Here is a 22,705-nt window from a genome sequence, read left to right as displayed (position 1 = left end):
CACTAAATCTTTTGTAATTTTGCACAGAGAGAATTACAGTATCATTTTTAAAAATACTGACAGAAAAAAATATTTAAAAAGCTGTGATTTGCATGACAGCCCAGTTGTTGGGGTTGCATCTTTCTAAAGAACACTATATTTATCTATTGGAAAGTAAATAGAGTCAAAATGCATATATATATATATATATATATATATATATATATATATATATATATATATATATATATATATATATATATATATATATATCATGCACCACCTGGCAACATATCAAAATACACTGTCGAATCAGTACTTAAATTGTGATGATGTGTTTTGCACAGATAATCAACACCTCATTTACATTTATATAATCCACGAGCTGGTGGTGCAACTGGTCAAGACTTTGAGGTTTGAGATTTAGCTGGTACAGTGGCCTTTTTGCCCAGGATAAGGATGATATGGTGCAGCAGAGTTTGCTTTTCCAACGTATAACGATGACTTATGTTCAAGAAACTATAGTATGTATTTGTGTATGATCTCAGTGACAAGGTAATGAAACAACCCTAAACATCTGCATTTGATTTTACTGTACACAGTAGCAAGGTTAATCTTTCAGCGCGCTCCAGCAGGCGCGCGTCCGCGTGTATTTTCAGCCTCATTCACATTCCTTTCCAGTCTCCACAGCCCTCTCGTTTCAGCAGCAGCAGTGCGAGTTTGGTGGTGTTACGAAACCACTGTTTGTCTGCGCTGGACATTTTGGCGCACTGTGTCTTTAAACTGTGGCGGCGGCCCTGCGTCTGCAACCAGGAAACCCCGTAGCGGCTTTCTGAGGGGACCCAAGATGGCCGAATCTTCACAGTGGGGCTAATAATTACTTTTCGTCAAGACGCTGCTATTTCATGGTGCTCGACGCTCGCGCTGGCCATTCGTCGTTCCGGAAAGCAAAACAAGTGACTCTGTTCAAGTAGTTGCATCGGGGAATGTTTATTTATGCGTGAAGAGACTGGCTGGTCCAACCGCGGCCCTTAGCCAGAATATGGCGGAATACCTGGAGAAAATATAGCTTAGCTTATTATGAACGCGCCGCTTTATACACGACTCTTCCCGCCTTTTCACCGACCTCGCGTGAGTATAATGATTAAATAGCGTTATCGGTACGTCTCTGAAATTCATTCGCGTGTGTTTTGCGCAATTCTGTGTTAAAATGACTCTCGAGAGGAGATAGCCTGCTAGCTGAGGCGCTAGCTACGCTAACCCCGTTTGACTGAATTAGTCGCAGCGTTAGCTTAGCCTAGCTAGCTTAAAGTAAGGGGGCACGAAGAAGAGCAAACACTTTCTTCATCCGCGCTCTGGCTGCATGCTTTTAAACTCATCTCACTCTTATTTTTCGTGCTTCTGTTTATAGAGAGTTTAAAATACCGGGTATGTTGTGGGGAGTCTCGGCTGCACACAGCAGCTAGCTGACCATCACTGGACTGGTCAGAATAATTGTGTGGACAGCGCAAGTTTACTGCGAGAGACTCCACAACAACACACTGCTTCAGCTCCTCGCCCGCGAACGCCGTACATTTCAGTTTGAAGTTGACATCAGATTCTGTTGCATCTCGAGGACTTTGAGATTTATTGAATCAAGGGCAAAAGCCTATCCGAGAGTTACTTGCAAGGATGACTGACACTCGTAGACGAGTAAAAGTGTACACTCTGAATGAGGACCGCCAGTGGGACGATCGGGGAACGGGACATGTGTCATCCGCCTACGTGGAGAGGCTCAAAGGCATGTCTCTCCTGGTGCGCGCCGAAAGCGATGGTAGGTTTCAAAACACTGGAAGATGATGAACAGGTTTGCTTTTCATTGACTGATCAAGCACGTTAACATGAGGCCGTTCTTTATGACAGGGTCACTGCTGCTGGAGTCCAAAATCAATCCTAACACCGCCTATCAAAAACAGCAGGTGCGTTGCACTCTTTTGTGAACTCACAATGCATAGTTAGCCTGAGTGCTTCTAAATGTTTTGGTGCAACACATATTTCATAAAGACAAGACACAACAGGTGAATATGGTAAGAATTTAAACTAATAAATTAGTTTGCATGACTGCATTCCTTTTTATATCGTATTCGAAACAAACTTATATATTTTAATCTACATCAGTGATGATTAAATCAGCACTGCATACTACTTTGTGTGTGTGTATATATATATATATATATATATATATATATATATATATATATATATATATATAACATTTACATTTTTAGCTGCTTAGTGTAAATCTAAAGTTACTTTTGTCTTGCATTAAAATCATTATTAAGGTTTCTCTTGTTTAAATTGTGGCTAAGAAAAGATTATATTTCACAGCAAAAAATGTGTACAGTGACCTGAGTCACCTTGCAGTGGATATTTTAAAATTATGCTAAAAAGCTGTTGAGTGGGAAAAGGTATATGAGCAATTTCAGCGTTTGTTTAAAAACTCAAAACATAAATTCACATATAAAGAAGAATGTTAACATTATTTTGAAACAGCTGTTTATATTTTCCAGAACAACTGACCACCGAGTTAAGGGATCAGAAAAATATCAATCTGTAAACTTGTTTTGTACTTTAAATGAGGAAAATAAACTTGTGTTATGGATGTGATGAAAAAGTATTCGAGTATATAACATACTTTGTAGAAATTCTGTGAATTAAACTGAACAACCTGAAAGAAACAACAATAATCAAAAGAATAGGAGTTGTCTCTCTATAGAATAAAATGTATTGATTTTATTTTATTTTATATTTTTGCATTTTTTTTAGCATAAGGAAAAAAAAAGTTCCGTTATGGATGTGACTGATGCAATTGCCACTTGTGTGACTCTGGTAAATCAAATATAATAGTTTAAAACACTGACAGAGACCTTTGAGTCTTTCTAAAGTACTGTAAAATACTTGCTTACACAAACTTAGAAACAGTTTCTGTATTTTGGTTACAGATGGTTGAAGTCATGTAATTAGTTTAATCAGCAAAACTTTGATAATTTTTTAGAGGTCTTCATAGATCAAGTGTGACACAGTAGGGTTACAGGGTTAAAACTGTTGTATTATTACAAGTATTCTGAAATCCAACTCTTAAACCCAAATATACACAAATTAAGAATGTGAGTTTGAACTCTGGGTAAAACCAGGCTCAAAATGATATTTTGCACACTAGGTTTGCACAAGCTGATTATTCAGATTAATATCTGCCAATACCAACAGTTTGGTGGTTTTGGCATTTATATTTTTCTAGAAGACAAAATCTTGTTTTGTAATATTATATGTATATGTTATAAGCAGAGAATGCATTGCTGAAGGTATCATTTTCAACGTAACCCATTAACAAAATTCTAAACATTTATATTATTCATATTAACAATGACTGAACTTTAATATAATTGGCCCTAGTCTAACATTTTTTTAAACGATCATAGCTAATAGCACAGAAAAATGCTTTTTATTGTCTGATGCAAATGTTTCACCAAAATACTGATTCAGCTCCATTTTATTTTGCTCCAAAAATAATAAAATTTTAATATAAAAAAAAAGGATTAGTTTTTGTTTTCAAAATAAGTATGTAATTTCTGTGTTAGTGTACAAGATGACATGTTATCAAACCCAAACTTCTCAATGTTTATTGTTCAAGTGAATTCGCCTGTAGTGTGTTGCTATAAACTCAAAATCTCTACATGTTAGTAATTGTGATTTGATTCAAGGACATGTTGTTTTTGTTCTCTGGGCATTTGTTGTTGATATTTGTGTTTTTCTTTGAAGGACACATTAATAGTTTGGTCTGAGGCTGAAAACTATGACCTGGCCCTCAGCTTCCAGGAAAAGGCTGGTTGTGATGAGATCTGGGAGAAAATATGTCAGGTAATTGTCAGTGGTCATGATGTACTTCAATAATATATCTTTTTAAAGTTTATTTTGTTCTAATTTTGCATGTTGGCGTAGTCCTCTATTTAGAACGCCCTTGTTTATGTTTACAGGTCCAGGGAAAGGACCCATCGGTAGACATCACCCAGGAGCTGATAGATGAGTCTGAGGAGGAGCGTTTTGATGACATGTCCTCTCCTGGTCTTGAACTTCCTCCATGTGAACTCTCCCGATTGGAGGAGGTGGCCGAGCTGGTGGCGTCATCCTTGCCTTCTCCGCTACGGCGGGAAAAGCTGGCCCTGGCGCTGGAGAACGAGGGCTACATCCGCAAGCTGCTGGAGCTTTTCCGCGTCTGCGAGGACTTAGAAAACAGAGAAGGTCTGCATCACCTCTATGACATCATCAAAGGCATTTTCCTACTCAATCGCACGGCGCTCTTTGAAGTCATGTTCTCTGAAGAATGCATCATGGATGTGATTGGCTGTCTGGAGTTTGATCCATCGCTACCCCAACCACGGAGGCATCGGGAGTTCCTGACCACCACTGCACGCTTTAAAGAGGTCATTCCCATTTCGGACCCAGAGCTGCGGCAGAAGATCCACCAGACGTACCGGGTGCAGTATATTCAGGACATGGTGCTGCCCACTCCATCGGTCTTTGAAGAAAACATGCTTTCCACCCTCCACTCCTTCATCTTCTTCAACAAAGTGGAGATTGTTGGCATGCTGCAGGTGGGTTTTCATGTGTCTCTGTTCAGTCATGAACTTTGCACCATTGGTGGTTTTGTTAACAAGCTATAGATTAACTCTTCACACAGTCTTCTAACAATGTGGCTCAGGTAATGTTTACTATCAAGCTTGCTGTGTCATTGTCCCACCGTTCTCAGAGCAGCAACTTCCGGCTCAAATTTACTACATCCTCAGCAGAAAGCCTTGTTTGCTGAGAATGCACTGAATAAGTTTGCATGTTTGTGATGCTGATAGGAATATTCCCGTTTGCTTTAGCAGGGACAGCTTTGTTGCGCTTTGTAGGGTGGTTGTACTTTGGTTCTTTTTGTGAAGGTCATGTCCATGTTTTAAAAAAAAACGCACTCTAAAAAGGGTTTTTCAAGTGCATGTATTTGTAATAGATTCGATTTTTAATTAATTTAAAACCATCGTTTTATGCACCCTTTTCACAAGCCTGTTATGACGAATTTAACGGTCATCAGCATATTAATTCCTTCAAAGTTTTGAATATTTTTATACCAAAAAAACCCGTATGAAAATTTTTATGTATTTATGTATGTATTATATTTTCTTTGCTTCTAATTACAAAAAACTAATTACTGCTTCTGCGAGGTGTTTGTAATGCAGCATCTATGGGACAGGACAGCAAACTTGACGTTATTCTCTCCTCTTGCAGCCTTCATCAGTCTCACTCTATTTTTTTCCTTTTTCATAAAGTCTTTATCACGTCATAGTGGAGGTTTTCTTTTATTATTTGATCAAATAAGACTGTAAAAAAATGATTTGTTGTATTCTCCATTCACTGCGCTTTAAGTTTTCCCAACTATGACGACTTCCGATACTGAGAAACCTGGAAATGTGAAAAGGGTCTATTTGGGTATAGAATGAAAAGAGATATTGCAAACAAATGTTAGGTTTATTAAGTTATTCTGAGTTGTATAGTACAGGATTCCCGGTCAGCACCCTATTAGTAGCTCATATGTATGCTACATACATAGTCTAGCATTATTATTATCTTTTGTCATTGATAAATGCACATCTGCTTGCGGTGACAGTAGAAGCTTCTTGAACTTGATATGGAGGGTACAGTTATTAATAAGTTATTCAGATAGAACAGATTGTTCATTAGCAAAAATAGTAACATCTAGGACTGGGCGATTAATTGAACATTTTACTTTTGTTTAATAAATGATTATTTAATTTTATTAGAAATTTTTTGCCCTCATAGATCACTGACAGGTTTTTTTTTTTTTTTTTACAGTAAATAAGCTCACATATTTTAAGTGAAAGATATTTGAATGAAGGGTGCATTGCTTAATTTTAAAATAATTGAAGCAAATACACACTATCTACTCTCTATGATTATTTATTGAACATCAACGTTGAACCACTAAAATTAAAACACACTCTGCCTAAAACCAACTTTTTCTTATAAAAAGTGAAAACAAATAACTTGCACTTTTGGAAACAATTATTTTCATTGTTTTCAATAGTAGAAAATTAGCAGTATCTATTTTAAATAAAACAACTCTCGTATATCCTGTAAATAATATTTTAAACAGTGCATTTCTTAAACCTTCTGTAAACAAATATTTTTATGCAAATAATTTATTTTTTTTTTAATAGAAAATATGCAGCCTCAAGGCATCTCTGGTGCAGCTTCCAGTGATCATCAATGGAGTGCATGTGATGTGTAGTTAAATTTTTTTTGAGAGTTGATCGGGTATGCAACTGTGCAAAGGCTGCACCGGACCATTCCCGCGCGTTCAATGCAGAAATATCAATCAACACAACCAAGCGGGGTCACGTGACTTAACACGCATTAGAGAAAGTAATTGATAAAACTGAACTGGAAAAATTAGATCGATTATAGGTTCCCTCCGATTATAGGTTTATAGTTTTGATTAATCACCCAGCCTAGTGACATCGGTAATAACTAAGAACCTTGTTTTTTCATGATCAGTGATCACAATAGGTAGAGTTCCTCAATGTCATAGTACAAAGTTGCCTAGAAATATATTTTCATCATTTCATCGTCTATGAAATACGTAATCATAAATTAGTGATACTATAACAAACTAAAATATTTATATTACCTGGCATAATAAACAGGAATGCAATGACATACATTTATGTGTTTTAACACATAAATGGCAACTCCTATCAGTAAGGCACCTTAATAGTGAGACCTGTGTGATAATGACATTGCACTGAAAGAAAAATATTTTACAGAATACAATCATTTAGTTGGAGTTTGTAGCCCTGTAGTAGACCTTAATGACATAAGTGAGAATAAAATGAGCAAGTGACACTCTTTTTAGATTATAGGCCTATAGTTGTTTATCAAAATCTGTACCATCCAGAAAAATGTTCTTGGTGTATCCTGAATTTAATTTTAATCACTTAGCAGTAAATTAGTAATAGTATTTGTCTCCAGTTTTCAGAATAACATTATAACCAGTGTAATTAAATTGTTTTTACTACAGCAGGACCTAGTCAAACATCATAAACCTTTTTATCATATAGCTAGATTGTAGCCCAGCTGTGTGTTAAATTCTATAAATAGATAGTTTGTGGTTGTGGTGTGATATGTGCATTTCTCACTTGAGCCTTACAGTGGAGTTGTTTGATTCTTGTATTGGAGTTGGGGAGGGGGGCTTGTTTCCATGGAAACAGCACCATCATGTTCTTTAGAGCCATATCATGTGATGTCACAAACGCTTGGCAGTCATGCTGGCTGATCATTCTCTCCAACATCCAGCCAGCCGCAATTCATGATACTTGTTTTGTCCATCCTAACAAATGAATATGCATATCATTTCAAACTATTGGTTTAAAATGAGCATTTCGCCTATATGGTCTGAATGCTGTCTAGTAGATGCTGAATAAATAAATCCTAGATCCTAAACGCTATTTCATATGATTGTGTGAGTAATTAGATGTACTTTCTATGACAGTGTGATTGCAAATAATGTTTTCATTCACTTTAGTGCTTCCTCTTTTTTTGTGTTATGTTTGAGACAAAGTGTTACTGTAAGATACACTATCAGTCACATGTCAAGCCTTGGTGTCGATGAGAATTCATCAAATATATGTCAAACATTCAGCTAGAGGTCAAATTTCAAACAGCTTTGAGCCTCTTTATGATTTACAGCTTTATGGTGAGCTCAAAGGAGTTTAGTAGAATGTAAATAGACAGCTATAAATTAATATTTATCATGTAACCGGTTTATATCAGGCAGATTTCAAAATGTTTGTAATGTGCAACATGCAGCTTATATAAAAAAGTGTTTATCATGAAATGAGCTGTTGATGTTGTGAATAATATATAGTATAATATTATAACGTATCAAAAAGTAAACAAACAAATGACTTAAGTTATTTTAGGTAAAACTGCATAGATTCCTATTATTATTAGTTTACTATTCTTATTGTTTACTAAATATTTACTATTAGAATTATTTATTTATTAGTGACAGTGAATTTGTAATTCGTTTAAACCCTTGCACAGCACTGTTTGTTAGTGTTAACAAAACTAACTTTCAGTATTTCCACCGAAACTAAAAAATTAGACTAGTTCTTATTTATTGGATATAGATGCAAAAAAGCACTCGCATTTTTTTTGTAGTGAGCACAAATTGTTAAAACTGAATTTTCATAAACATATTGGACGTTAATAGACAAATGCATTTTCCAGTATTATAAAGTATCCTTGTAAACAGGATAAGTGGTTGACATAATTATGTATATCAATCAATTGGGTCCCTCTCTTAAGGCTGAGTTATACAGTGCAGCCTTCACTTGGTCACATAGTCCTCGCTGTGGCTGACACCGATGCGTACCTCAAAACATGCAAGCGCAAGCTCTGTGATTGGTCTGCTTGGCATCACTGTTGAGTGTGAACAGGGGGTGAGAGCCACGCAAACTAGTTGGAGTGATTGTTTACAAGTGCCGATTCCTGTGAAGGAGCTCCAGATAGAAACTTTTTGTTTTGTGTTTAATTTATGATTCAGGTTGTTGCATGTCTGCCGCTTCTCACTTCTAAACGAGTGAGTTTTAGCCACTTGTACATTAAGTTAGCGTTCAGAAACAACAAAACACTCGTGAAGAAACTTGACACAGAGGAACATGAAAACCTCACTGCCACTGTCGGAAGTTTTATTGCAGAGCTACACAAACAGCACGCAGAAATATAAATGCACTACATGCAAAGCAGGCGCAGTGGGTCAAGCTGGTCACTCAACGCAGAAGTATAAACCAGCTTTTAAGCCTGGGACAAAATAAGCTGTCGTCAAAGAACTAGTGTTTACAAAAATTTGACTGTTTTCGCCTCTATTTGATTGTGTCTGGTCCTGTATCGACTAAAAAGGTGTTTGATGCACCAAATGAAACTATGTTCTTATCAGAAACCAATAAACACAATCATCACAAGCGTGACATTATTAGATTTTAGCAAATGTGTCCTTGTTGATTATTAGTGTCATGTTGATCAGACCTGAAGCCACGCCGCACTCCTCTGAACAAAACACTTTCACCGCACCGAAACAAACACTTGCGTCCCGCCTGAAAGGACCTTAATAATGTCCTTGTTTCTTCTGTGCTTAGATAAATGTCATTTAATTTGCTGTTATCTATTTATTTTTTACATCCATCCATCTTGCGGGAGTCCCAGAGATAACCACCTCACCATCAAATCTTATCCTGCGCTGCACTGTTGCTTTGAGTCTTATGTATGAAATAATTTGAGTCTCAGCATCTATTTAGCTGAAAGAGCATGGTGATTTGCATTGATTTGAGTTCTTTTCCAAAATAAAGCATAATGAAAATGGAAGTAGATGTTTAAATAAATGAAAAAATATTCTAAAGTGTGTTAAATGTGTCTAGAGAACTTATTAAATAAATGAGCAAATAAGTAAACATAACACTGCAGCGCCTCCCATGTGATAATATTGTGTATTAGTGATCTCAAAGGGAGATAATATGGCAATCAGATTTTTTTTTACATCACGCAACACTAAACCAAAAAGCATTAATTGAAAGAAATTTAAACTAATCTTACACAAACCAAAAAAGTGAGATTTGTAAGGACATTATGCAGCACATAAATATTTAGTAGTGTGTATGTTGTAACTTGGCTACGTTTTAACTTGCAACAAGTGCCTTATATTTTACTTGTTTAAAGATGCATAATGTAACCTTTTAAAATGAATGTAGTAACCAGAGCTCTCTTTCTTGTTGTTTTCAGGATGATGAGAAGTTTTTGACTGAGCTCTTTGCGCAGCTAACTGATGAAGCCACAGATGACGACAAACGGCACGAATTGGTAATAAAAGCAGTCTTACTAATGAATACATTAACGTTTTATTCAAGACAGTGAATACATACAAAACTAATATTGTGCGTCACATCTAGGTAAACTTCCTGAAGGAGTTTTGTGCGTTTTCACAAACGTTACAACCACAGAACAGAGATGCGTTCTTTAAAACCCTTTCCAACATGGGAATCCTGCAAGCGCTGGAAGTTATTCTTGTAAGATATTCTTGCCTTTTCAAAGTGTCAGTCAGTTGATGATTTCTTTTTGTAATTTTAACATCTTTACTAATGACCTTTCTTATTGTGAGGATTCTTAAAAGATTCTGACTGGTTTGAAGATTCCTTTCAATAAGTCAGAATTTGAGCTAATTTTAGGTTTATTTAGTAACATGTATATTTCTGTGTTAAGGGCATGGATGATGTGCAAGTGCGTGGAGCAGCCACTGATATCTTCTCCTACCTGGTGGAGTACAACCCTTCTATGGTGCGAGAGTTTGTCATGCAGGAGTCACAGCAGAATGATGATGTAAGTCCCACGCGTTCATTGACCGGTGTTGTCATTCTCGCTACCTGTGTTTCTTACAGTGTGTGTCTATTTTTCAGGACATTCTGTTGATAAATCTGATCATTGAGCATATGATCTGTGACACGGATCCTGAGTTGGGGGGAGCTGTTCAGCTTATGGGTTTGCTCAGGACGCTAGTGGACCCAGAGAACATGCTAGCAACTGCTAATGTGAGGCTTTTTTATTTATATTTAAATGAAGAAATTGCAGGTTGAATAAAATTATTATTACTAGGGATGCACAATACATCGTGGCCAAATCGTTATCGGCCGATAAATGCTATTTTTAAGATTATCGTTATCGATCCGATGTTTAAGTTAGGCTGATATCTTTAAGCCGATAAATTACTTAATTGTACAGACCTGCCTGCCTCACACGCGTGGGCGGAACATGTTCAGACTTGTCCGGTGCACTATAATGGAGCTCTCCTCACACTGTTTATTCCTTCAAAGTCTGTCCTTTCATTATGTGGTATTGTTGTGCGTTAATACTCAGTAAGTAACCATGTTCCTCTTCATTGTAGATATGTTTGATTGAGTGTTATTGTGTATTTTGCTTTAAATCGCCTCAGGAAAAATATTACATGTGTAAACCTTTTCTGCTCTCTCTCTTTGTTGTGTTAGAGATAGCAGGAGAGATCCACTTATTACTCCAGGGCCGAATAATATTAGTTTCGGGATTAACTCCCTTCTCTTTTCGTTGCAGCTGGTGAATGAACAAGAAAACATGTAACTTAGTCTAAATTATTTTTTTACTTGCCGTGTTTTACAACAAATCAGTCACACACATGCCAAATTGAAGCCCAGTCCCTTAAAGGACCTGCACATTTAACAACACGTGTAAACATAACGGTTGTTTGTAATTTAATATGATTATTTGTTTTTATCAACGCGTTGGTTGGCATATGTTGTTGATGTAAGATTGTATTCCATTTGATTGGAATATTCATATTGATTATAACAAGTGCGCGTGAGAGCAGTCCACCGCGCACACACACACACACACACACACACACACACACACACACACACACTGTAGCATGGGTGAGAGGTGAATCCAGTATATTATAGTTTATTGTACATTATACTTTTATAATGGCCATTACTGATCATTAAAACCAATATTCAGCAAAAGACAGTGTGTTTCGTATTTTGAATGAAAATGAAAGGAAGCATTAATTTTATAGAAATATACATTCAACGAACATGACAGTCATAAATATGCAGCTAAACGACGCCTCAACAATTTCTGCTGACTGTTAGTTAATCTCAAAATGAAAATAGGCAGTTCCTTATATCAAGTTTTCATTTTATTGGTAAGAAAGTAAAACAACGTAGCCAGGGTGATGTAAATGAGGTTATAAAGTATGCTGTTCCTTTGAAGATTTACCCGGAGTGTCCTCGGGAGTTTGTTTTCCATATCTAACCTGTGAAGTCTGAACTTGCTGGGAGAGGATGCAAGACTGAACTGTATGTAGGCTACTTAATATTAAGGAAAAAGCTCCCATCAGAGAGGTCTGCTGCTCTGCCCTTGTTTTCAGATGTCTTCGCTTTCCGCCATCCATACTAACACAGAGCAGCAGCATTTTAAAATGAAAACAGCCTCTTCAGCATTTTCAAATAGCTAAGTTTTTGGCGTTGAAAACTCTGGCATAGTTTGGACGGATGGCGCAACTGTAGAAAAACTTGTGTTTTCAAACTAAAACGAATAAGTGTAAACAGGGCCTTAGACTCGTTTTATGCTTGATATGCTGTAAAGTGTGAACACAGTGGTCAAACAGTGGTCACAGTGTCTGTCAATAACATGTTTACATGGGGGGAAAAAGACAAACAATGGAGACGATGAAAAAGGATTTGGAGAGTCAGTTTACAACTGTTTGATGTTATTCATTTGTGATCAAATTGAGAAAAGTGCTTCTCTGCCAGGTTTAAAGTGCTTATTCTATGGAATATTGTGCTTTGTTCCCTCTTTATTATTGCTGAATTTAAAGGGATCTGCTTTTACCAAGTTGTTTTATTTGTAATATTTTTAATCAGATAATTTAGCAATTTTAATTTAACATTACATTTTAAATTTAATACATTTCTATATCTAATTAATTGTTCAGATGTTCTGAACAAAGTTGTTTCTTGTCATATCACCCAGCTTTTTTGTTCTTTGTCAGATTGTAGAGAAACATTCTCTTTTTATTGAATTGTCTGGTTCCTTGCAGAAAACTGAGAAGACCGAGTTTTTGAGCTTCTTCTATAAGCATTGCATGCATGTGCTCTCCGCTCCACTTCTTGCCAACACCACTGAAGAAAAACCCAGCAAAGGTAATAACTTTTACTATCTTTTTGAGCATGTGTGTGTATGTGTACGCTTGTAGGATGCATGCAGGGTGAAAGTTTTGGCAGCTTTGTTTTGAAGCGTTCGTGTGACTATTTGCATACATATTAAAAAATGTAAGCTTTACAGACTTTTCACTGTGTTTGTTTGTCTTGTCAGATGATTTCCAGACATGTCAGCTGCTGGCTCTGATCGTAGAGCTGCTCACTTTCTGCGTGGAGCATCACACGTATCACATAAAGAACTACATCATCAACAAAGACATCCTGCGCAGAGTGCTGGTGCTCACTGCATCACAACATGCTTTCCTAGCCTTATGTGAGTAAATTCTCACTGCACAAATGATACCAATTTTATAATGAGCTAAAGCTTTATGATATCACATTTGAAATGAAAATATTCTGCAGAAAATATTGTATTTCCACTTGCTGTTGTCGGTTGCGAAGATGAGCTTTTGCTTTTTTTGCTTTGCTTAACACTATAGCAGTTTAGATGAACTCTTTCTTAAAGTATTAAAGTTATGAAGTCTAAGCTAAGTAGAACTGTACAAATGACAGGCCTTCATCATAGTTAGTTATGCTACTTTTCATGAGAACGTTTAAATCAATAACCCCAAACTCATTAAAGTTGATCCATTTGTATAATGAAAGGCTCTGTTTAGTGTTACACTGTTATTATAACACATGCCAGGTAATTCTGTTTTCAGGGCCAGCAGCATTATTAACAAGCATTTATTTATTTTGGACAAAGACCAAACACTCGGTGCTTTCAAACTGACAGACATCACTTATACCTTGGCTGCAAAATCTCATTGTACCTTTCCCACTTGTTTGTCATCCAGGTGCTTTGCGTTTCATGAGAAAAATCATTGGCCTGAAGGATGAGTTTTATAACCGATACATTATGAGGAACTTCCTGTTTGAGCCAGTGGTCAAAGCTTTCCTCAATAATGGATCCAGATACAACCTCATAAACTCAGCCATTATAGAGATGTTTGAGTATGTCAGAGTGGTGAGTACATGGTTTCACACATCCCTTCTCTCGATGCTCTTGTACACACTGCTAGGTTGATATGTTGTGTGTGTGTAGGAGGATGTGAAGTCACTGACGGCTCATATCATAGAGAACTACTGGAAGGGCCTGGAGGACGTAGACTATGTTCAGACGTTTAAAGGACTAAAGCTCCGATATGAACAGCAGAGAGAAAGACAGGACAACCCAAAACTTGACAGGTCAGTGGTCATCACATTTAGTAAAATCACCATTCACTCACTGATTATAACTTCACTGAAGTTACTTTAAGTTCAGTGTTTCTCAAACTTATTTCATCAAGTCCCACATCAGAAAGAAATAGTCTCAAGTACTACCATAATAACCAGTATTAAAATACAGTAGTGTGGTAGGCCTAATTAAGCAGCTATGCTCTGCAAAGTTAAAAAACGAGGCATATTAATTTGTATTAATAAGAATGTTTCTTAGTGTCAGCCACATTATACAACATTATAAATAGTTTGAACATTAATACAGTACTGTTTTTATAGGTTAAAAAAAACAAACAAAATGAATGTGTTTGTCAGAAAAGTAAGTGATCGCATGCAAAAAATACACAGCTTGACCAATTCATACATGATTTATTTATTCATACATACAAAATTTCTATGATTTGAGATCTCATCTTTTGTAGACAGAGTAAATGGGACCTTAGTCTCTGTGTGCAGTTAACCCAAACTTCACTAATACATTTTAGTTTTTAAAACACAAGTTTGGCTACAGTTTTTAAGCCCCGAAAACTGAGCTTTTTGAAAACGCTGAAGAGGCCATTTTCATTTTACAACACTGCTGCTCTTTGTCATTGTGGATGGGGGAAACTGAGACATCTTAAACGGAGGCATGGCTGCAGACGTTCGCAATCTGATTAAGGCTTTTTCTTAATATTAAGTGCATAAAGTTCAGTTTTGCATCTTTTCCTTAAGATCCGACTTTGCAAGTTTGATATGGAAAATAAACTCCCAAGGACATGTCGGGTGTACCTTCAAGGAAAAGTGTAGTTTATAACGTCATTCACATCACTCTGGCTACGCTGTTTCACTATCTTAATAATAACAATCAAATGAAAACATGATCTAAGGAACTGCCTACTTTCATTTTGATATTAACAACTTAACAGATGCCAAAAATGTAAGGCATCATGTAGCTACATATTTATGTCATATTCACTGTATGCATATTTATAACAAAACGGAGCCTATAACTTAACTGCCTCCTTTAATGTTCTTCAAAAAATATGAAACATACCCTCTCTTTTGTTGAATATCAGTTTTAATAATCAGTAATATCAATTATAAAAATATAATGTACTATAGGTTTATACAATATAGGCAAGCAATCAGTCAAATGTGCACTATCAGTGTTTGTAGTTACATTAATTGATGTATAATTTGCGCTCCGCCAAAACGCGTTACCAGAGAACAAGTAATAGATTTAAAAGACCAAAGAGTCAATAGATAGTCAAGATGACTTTAATCTATCACATTTAACAACTATAATTAGATAAAATCCAGCAGTAGATCTATGGTGAACTTTGACGTGCGCTGCTCTTACCTGGGTAGGTGGGTGTTTTGACTTCATGATGTAAGAATAGGCATTGAAGTAAATAACATTCATATTGTGACAGTTTTTTTGTAAATAGGAGAAGAACCATGCATCAAGCAAATTACTGCCAAAAAGAGAATAGTTTATTATACAAAAATCAAAGATAAACAGAAAATAGTTATGAGAAAGAAGAATAAAATAGATGACAACAAATAAAAAACATTTAAATTATATACAATTTATAATAACAAAATCCAAAAACAATAAACCCCGCAGGGGAAAAGGACAAAAGTGGCGCTGAAAGAAAAGAAAATAACAAAAACAAAAATCAAACTCAGTATAATCCTTTAACCTAACTGAAATAAAATAATCGAAAGCAAGTCTTCGGCGTTTACAAGCCCTAACTTGCCTACTCTAAACTTAACCAAACCGTAAAATACAAAGCCAGCGCTCACTCTTAAACCTGGTGTGTCTATACACACTTTAACTAAGTGATGTAAGGATGTACGTCATGTGACATCTACCTCTCCAAATCTCCCTGGGTAAAACAAAGAATATCAACAAAATTTCAAACAAACAACAAAAATAATATTAATGAAGATAAACATAATGGCAAGAACAACTTTTGACAAAGCAATATTAAGTACCACAAAAAAACAAAAGAAATAACGAGTGGCAGACTAAAACAAAGAACAAAACAGGAACGCAAAAGCCTCTGTCCGGCGTCCCACTCGTCGTCTTTTTAAAACCCTGGCAACCACTCAGATTGACTGCCGAAGCCACCACATCACTGAAGATAATGATGATTGACTGCTCCTACAGCCAATAACAATTCGAAGGGGGTTGACTCTTTAAAACTGAAAGAGAGAAGAGAGACAGAGAGAACAGGTCCGCGTGTGCGCAAGAGAGAAAAGAGAGAGACATGCATGCAAAATTCCAGGAGCGTAACAGTGGCCTTTAATTGGGCTATATTTTAGCTCCAAGCTTCATGCATGGCGAATTTGCTTGAGTCTATGTTTTGTGTTGAGCAACATTTAAATCACATCCAGATTAATTGGCCTAAATCTGACATAACAAATTAATCGAAAGTCACACTGCTTTACAAAACAAATTTCTATATCAAAATAACAAAAACTTTATATATCAAAACGTGCTTTAAATTTCATAACTATGGACACATTTTAACACATTTGTTATAATTGTTTTACCAATGATGCAGCATGGGGAAATTCCTGACTTTGCAGTAACTGAAATGTCAACACTGCACTGGTTTGCAAAAGTGCTTCACTAGCGCATATCTGCTCCAAGCGCTGTAGCTGTGCACCTCTTTTTCTGGCTCTGCACCAAAGTGGGTTGATTTTTAGCGTATGATGGAGTGATGAACTAAAGTAAACATTATAAGCACACCGATGTGATCGTATGCTTCAGGGAACAGCTGGCACTGATCACATTAGTGTAATTGTTTGCTTCAAAGGGTTAAAAGTGTGTTCATTTTTTTCTTTCTTTTATTATTCAATATTTCTCCACGTACCTCTAGATGAAAGTACCACAGTTTAAGAACCACTGCTTTAGTTTTAATAGGGCTATAAAATCAGTATCTTGTTTTATAGAGGAAAAAATATTTTCATACAAAACATTTTTTTTAAGTGTAAAATGTATTCTTTATGAAATACAAACTTAAAATAATTTGATAAAATAAAAAGTAAACTGTATAGGAAGTTTTCCCCCTCTGTTTTAAGAACAACTGTGAAACTATTGAAGTCAATATTTAAAAGGAGATTGCATCTTTGTCACCTTTTTTCTTTTTTGGAATTTGAGCTGCTATGATTTTATTGGTATCAAATGGTGTCATTCCATTATGTTTTTTTTCCCCTGTCGTCTTGATTATTTTCAGTATGCGGTCGATTCTGAGAAATCACCGTTTTCGCCGGGATGCACGGACACTGGAAGACGAGGAGGAGATGTGGTTTAATACGGATGAGGAAGACTTAGAGGATGGTGAAGCAGTTGTGCCTCCGTCGGACAAGATGAAGAATGACGAGGACCTTATGGATCCCATCAGCAAATTTATGGAGAGGAAAAAATGTATGTTACTGCTACTTACAGGATGGTGTGATGATCAGCTAGTATTGTCCTCCACTTGATTGCAAGATAATATTATGTAATGTGTGTTGTTTGTTTGATTGATAACTTTTTTGTACTTTCTCCTTCACTTTCCACAAGTGAAAGATTCAGAAGAGAAGGAGGTGTTGACAGGGAAAGCAAGTCTCTCAGGACGGCAAAGTCCCAGTTTTAAACTGTCCTTCTCCAGCTCGCCAAAGGCAAGCCTGTCCTCTCCGCCGACTGCATCCCTTCATCCCGGTTCACCTGGTTCTCCTAGCTCTCCCGGGACAGGGGCCCGGAGCTCTCCCCCTTCGGCAGCTGTCACCACTAAGGTATTTAACAAGAATTGAAAGTGCTTTAAAATTCTAGTTGTTTCCTTTTTTACTATTGTAAGACAAAGTATTTGGCAGGGTTCTAACAGGTGCTGGAATTGCTTGAATTTTAATCTACTGTTTTTTTAAAGGTTTAAAAAGTGCTTAGATTTTGGATAAAGTGCTTAAAACTGCTTAAAAAATGTAATTGCTTTTGCAATATTGTATTTTACTAAATATGTAATAATTATTAACTATTTAAATAAAATAAGCCTTTTTGCTTTTGCATAAAATGAAAACTTGCAGAAAATGTGTGTGTACTGCAGGCAAAGTTTAGGAAAAGTTTTAAAATGCACCTGCAAAAGCTTGAAAAGTTCTAAGATTTGACTTTGGAACAGATGCAAGAACCCTGACTTGGGCACCCTATTGGTATAGGCCTTTTAAGACCCCAAAGATAAAAAGAGGTTTGCAGTACATGAGCAGTGATATTCTGTTAGCAAACATCCCGTATTAAATGATTATGTAAATATGTGCTCCACCTTTTCCTCCCAATAAACAAAAATGACAGAACTTAAGAAAGCAGCTGATATTGATGTTCAATTTTGCAGTCTAGTCCACTCACATCATGTGTCTTTAAATGGCACTTTAAACTGTAGATTGAGTTTTAAACCAGTGTTAATGTTAGTGTTGTTTTTTTTTCTACTGTAAATCGGCTATTCAATGTTTGTGAACAGGAAATGAACCAGAGAAAAATTCACAGAATACTGAGAGTCTCCTACCTGCTATACAATCTCCACTGAGCATTGGTAGTTGGTAGGTGTCCCAAAAAGGATATATTTTCAAAACATTTTCTTTGGAAAACTTTTTTTTTTTTTGAGTTTCAATTGAACTCTGTTTAGGCCTAATTTTGTCTATAATGATGCCACATCAGCTTATTCCTTGAATTGGCTTGAAGCATATTATCCAATACTTAATAAAATAATAATCCAGTAAAAGTATCAATTACACTCTTTCAATTTCACTTAAGTGAAAGTACAAAAGCATGCAGTGAAAAACCCTTTTTGGATGAGTTCTTTTCCCAAGAGAGTTACGATATTGATAATGCCAGCTCACACGTTTAAAACAACAAGTATGACATTATCATAGGCTGTAAATAATGTACACCCATATTGTGACCATATCACAATCTCAATTAGTTTGCAGACAACTAACAGTAGTTGCTTAAAGTTATTTCAATAATAAATCATCAATTTGAATTAGTAAATGTTGCCTCAAGAACATACACAGTCAGATCAGTCCCGTTCATCAAAGACTCTTTAAGTGTGATTTGGAAACCATTTCGAGATGTTAACTGAGAAGAATCAGCTGATTTGTCAGTGGGTGAGCATTTCTCCAGTCTCCAGTTGTATGCTCATTTATTTACCCCACAATACATCCCTAGAATAAAAAGCTCCATGTTTAGAATGGTGCTCAATATTAATGACTTCTGCTCTGATGCTGTCACAGTAGATGCCTATTGAACTTTTTATTTATGTCTAGTAATATTCAGATTTGTATCATATGGCTCATAACAAAAAATAGTCTCAACTACCGTATCAGATGCTTGATGCTTAGTTACTTCTCATTAAGGGGTGCATAATATATCGTTTCAGCATTTTTATCACAATGTGTGAATCTGCAGTAGTCAGTTCAGAACGTTTAATTTGTGGGGTCATCGCAAAGTTTAACCACATAACATTAGTGAAAGATTTTCAGTTGGATGCGTTTGTAAGACTGATGCCCGTGTAAGATTTAAGCAAACTTAAACTAAGAGGTTATAAAGGTATATAAACATAAATGAATGAATTATACAATGAAGACTATACAGTGTTGTTTTATATTTTATTATTAAATTTCTGTACCTCAACACTCTCTTCATTTCACAGAAACCCATCAAGTTCAATTGTATTGTATTTTATGCAGATCCTCCTCTACAAAATTATCCCAATTACTGTAAAATGATGAATTTGTTCCAAATAGTTTTGTCATCTTGTGAAATTGCATTCATATCGCACCATAGATTGCAGACAAACTAAATATTGCAATGTCATGTTTTTGTCCAATATCGTGCAGCTCTACTCCTCACCACTGTCTCTTTTTACACTCATTTCTAACTGCATGCTTGTCCTCCTCCAGGGAGGTTTAGTGGGGCTGGTGGACTATCCTGATGATGACGAAGAGGACGAGGATGAGGAAGATGCAGACAGTAAAGAAGAAAGTCCTCCGCTGTCCAAGAAGTCCAAGCTGAGCTCCTAAAAGCACTCCCTCCTCAATCAGCACAGTCACGCTCGAAGGGAGCTTCATCCAGAGACTTTTCCAGTGCTCAGCCTAGAACTCAAACTGAAACTAAATGAATGATGATGAATACACAAATGAATGGATAAATGAACGAATGCAGCCCCCCGCAGGAGTCCACGGGGCGCCATGTGAGGAACGGAGGACAGGGAGAGCAAGAGAGGGAGAAGATTCGGTCCCAGAACCAAAAGGTGAATGTCTCCACGTGGAGTTTGTCCAAGTGCCAATCTGCAAGAGAGAGAGAGAGAGACTCGTGAAGCGGACAGAGGGATGGAGGACTGTGGTCTGGACAAAGAATTATAATAAAATAAGAAATTAATTTCGACAAAGCTAAAAGTTCTGGGGGGTAAAACAGACCTCACACGCAGTCCGTCAGTCAGTCGTTCACTCACAGACACTCGAACTGTTGCCCCACAGAGCGTCCCAGGCCTGGACCAGGACACACTGCCCCCCCCTCTCAGGGAAGGACCTCACATGACCCGAACTGGGCCAGCCAATCCACAACCACCACTCACCTTTGCTGATCTCCATCTCCATTTCTTTCTCTCCTTCCTCCAGCTTTTTTTTCTGTTGTTTTTTTTCCCCCTTGTTTTTGACTTTCTAGGGCCAGGCGGGACACTATAGGGAGCAAAGAAGTCTGGGTCGTCATTGTTTAAGATGTCACTGTTGTTCTTGTGGCTCAGCGGAAGTTCTTCCTCTTTCAAAGCCAGCAGTTCCCTCCTTTTTCTTATTCTGTTGTTCTCCTCTCTGGTTTTTTTAAAATGACACAAAGAGACCTGCCTTTAAATGTTCAGGACGTTTTCAGCCGCACTTGAACAGGTTTTTAAAACCTCAGTGGGGGGGAGATAGTTTTACCCTTTTTTTGCCCTTCAAAACTGCAGATTTTTTGGAAAATTTGTAAGCCCGTCTTGATTAAAGATTGAGTGGAACTCTATAGATGTGATTGATTTCTGTCATATCTTCATTTTTTTTTCTTTTCTTTTACTTGTGTACACTCTTAGTTGTTCAGTATATTTGGGACCATTAAAAGATCTTTGCTGTAGTAGATCTCTCCCGGTTGTGCTGGTTCCCTGTATTATGTTCAACTGTGCTGATCTTTTTGTTATTTGAACTGGGATTTGGTCATTGAAATGATCCTCCTGTCTGCTCGTCTGAATACGTCAATGGAGAAGCCGTGTCTCTGCTAAACAGCCTGCACACAATTAAAGATAACAGTTTTTATTTTCTGAAAAACCATGTTTCCATTTGTACTTCAAAACCATGAGGATGGAGAAATCGTGCACTAGGGGGCGTCCTGCAACAGAAATAAGACGCATGCAGGAGATGGAAAGTAATATTTTGAGGATTGCCACACAAAACATTTAAATATTTTTGATATTATTATTATTATTATTATTAATGCTACTGGTTTCTATTTTAGTGTACTTTTAAAAGTCACTGTGTGCCTGTGATTTTTTTTTTTTAGGGTCAAATCTTCTGAAGTCATTTTAATGATCTGATTTGTTTTGTAATTGGTACAGTAATAATGATGGTTATCGATATTGTGAAGTTTGTGCTCCACAATATTTTTGTGCAAACAGATACATTAGGATTCAGGAAACCTGTTGCTTTTAAAGAGATTAGTTGAGTTAAATGAGTGAACCAGGTTGTATTAAAATGATAAGTTAACTTTAAACAGTGAGTAAACCCGTGGGTTTTAAAACGATAGATTGACCTTAAGTAAATCAGGTTGTTTTAAAGCTACTAGTTATCTTAAATGTGTAAACTAGGTTGTTTTACAGTGATTAGTTGACTACTTTATGAAGTGTGTAAGCTTGTGGGTTTTAAAACGATTAGTTGACTTAAAGTGAGTAAACCTCTTGCTTTTAAAGTGATTAGTTTACTTGAATGAGTAAACCAGGTTGTTTTAAATCGATTAGTTGACTTAACTTTAGAAAGTAATTAAGCCAGTGGGTTTTAAACCGATTAGTTGGCTTCACTTAAAATGAGTAAACCTGTTGCTTTTAAAACATTTCATTGACTTAATTTTAAGGCAACAAGTTTACTCTAACTAATGTTAATTAATTATACAAATGAAGGCAACTTAGTTTTACATTAAAACAGTTTTACTCTGCTTTTTAAAGTAAAGTCAACTCGTCTTGGCTTTCGTGCAATGGGTAACTTAATCCCTTTTTATAGTGTAATCTTCAATGTACTGCCATTGGTACAATAATTAATAATGATTATCAATATTGTGAGCAGTTTGTACTGCACAATATTTTTGTGGAAACGGGTATATTAGGGTTTTGAAATTGTATGTCTGATCAATATAGCACATCCTTAAACTTATTTTTGTTATTTCTAATTTTATTTATCCTATTATATTTATCCTAAAATATTAAGTGGCAAAACCTGTTGATTGATTTAAGGATGTATTTTTATTTATAAATTACATTTTTTCAGTGCATATCTGAATGATTTCTGAAGATTATTTTAATTGAATAACGTCAAGAAATACAATGCAAGTCAAGCACAACAAATGTACAAAAATTCAAAGGCTGGGGGAGATATAA

The 22,705-nt window shown here is 36.2% G+C and overlaps 1 protein-coding gene across 2 annotated transcripts; it reads left to right on the top strand.

Annotated features, from left to right (window-relative positions):
* The first annotated feature begins 786 nt into the window (after window positions 1–786).
* On the top strand, window positions 787–21,386 carry smek1 (SMEK homolog 1, suppressor of mek1 (Dictyostelium)). Of its 2 annotated transcripts, NM_001044809.1 has the most exons (15): window positions 806–1,792; window positions 1,882–1,937; window positions 3,778–3,876; window positions 3,993–4,610; window positions 9,853–9,930; window positions 10,020–10,136; window positions 10,330–10,446; window positions 10,524–10,655; window positions 12,698–12,800; window positions 12,973–13,131; window positions 13,655–13,824; window positions 13,903–14,045; window positions 17,300–17,490; window positions 17,629–17,840; window positions 19,995–21,386. In NM_001044809.1, exons 1-15 carry the CDS (start codon window positions 1,651–1,653, stop codon window positions 20,112–20,114), a joined length of 2,457 nt encoding a protein of 818 aa, NP_001038274.1. In that variant the 5' UTR covers window positions 806–1,650; the 3' UTR covers window positions 20,115–21,386. The 2 variants fall into 2 exon arrangements, 1 of the variants encoding a protein (NP_001038274.1); XR_012395579.1 differs by lacking the exons at window positions 12,698–12,800; window positions 12,973–13,131; window positions 13,655–13,824; ... (2 more) ...; window positions 17,629–17,840; window positions 19,995–21,386 and adding an exon at window positions 14,942–15,702 and having other exon boundaries at window positions 787–1,792; window positions 10,524–11,735.
* The last annotated feature ends 1,319 nt before the right edge of the window (window positions 21,387–22,705 follow it).

This window comes from Danio rerio, chromosome 20, assembly GCF_049306965.1.
Source record: "Danio rerio strain Tuebingen ecotype United States chromosome 20, GRCz12tu, whole genome shotgun sequence".
NCBI classification, from domain to species: Eukaryota; Metazoa; Chordata; class Actinopteri; order Cypriniformes; family Danionidae; genus Danio; species Danio rerio.
The sequence above is the reverse complement of the archived record's forward strand: the minus strand, read 5'-3'. Positions and strand labels throughout refer to the sequence as shown.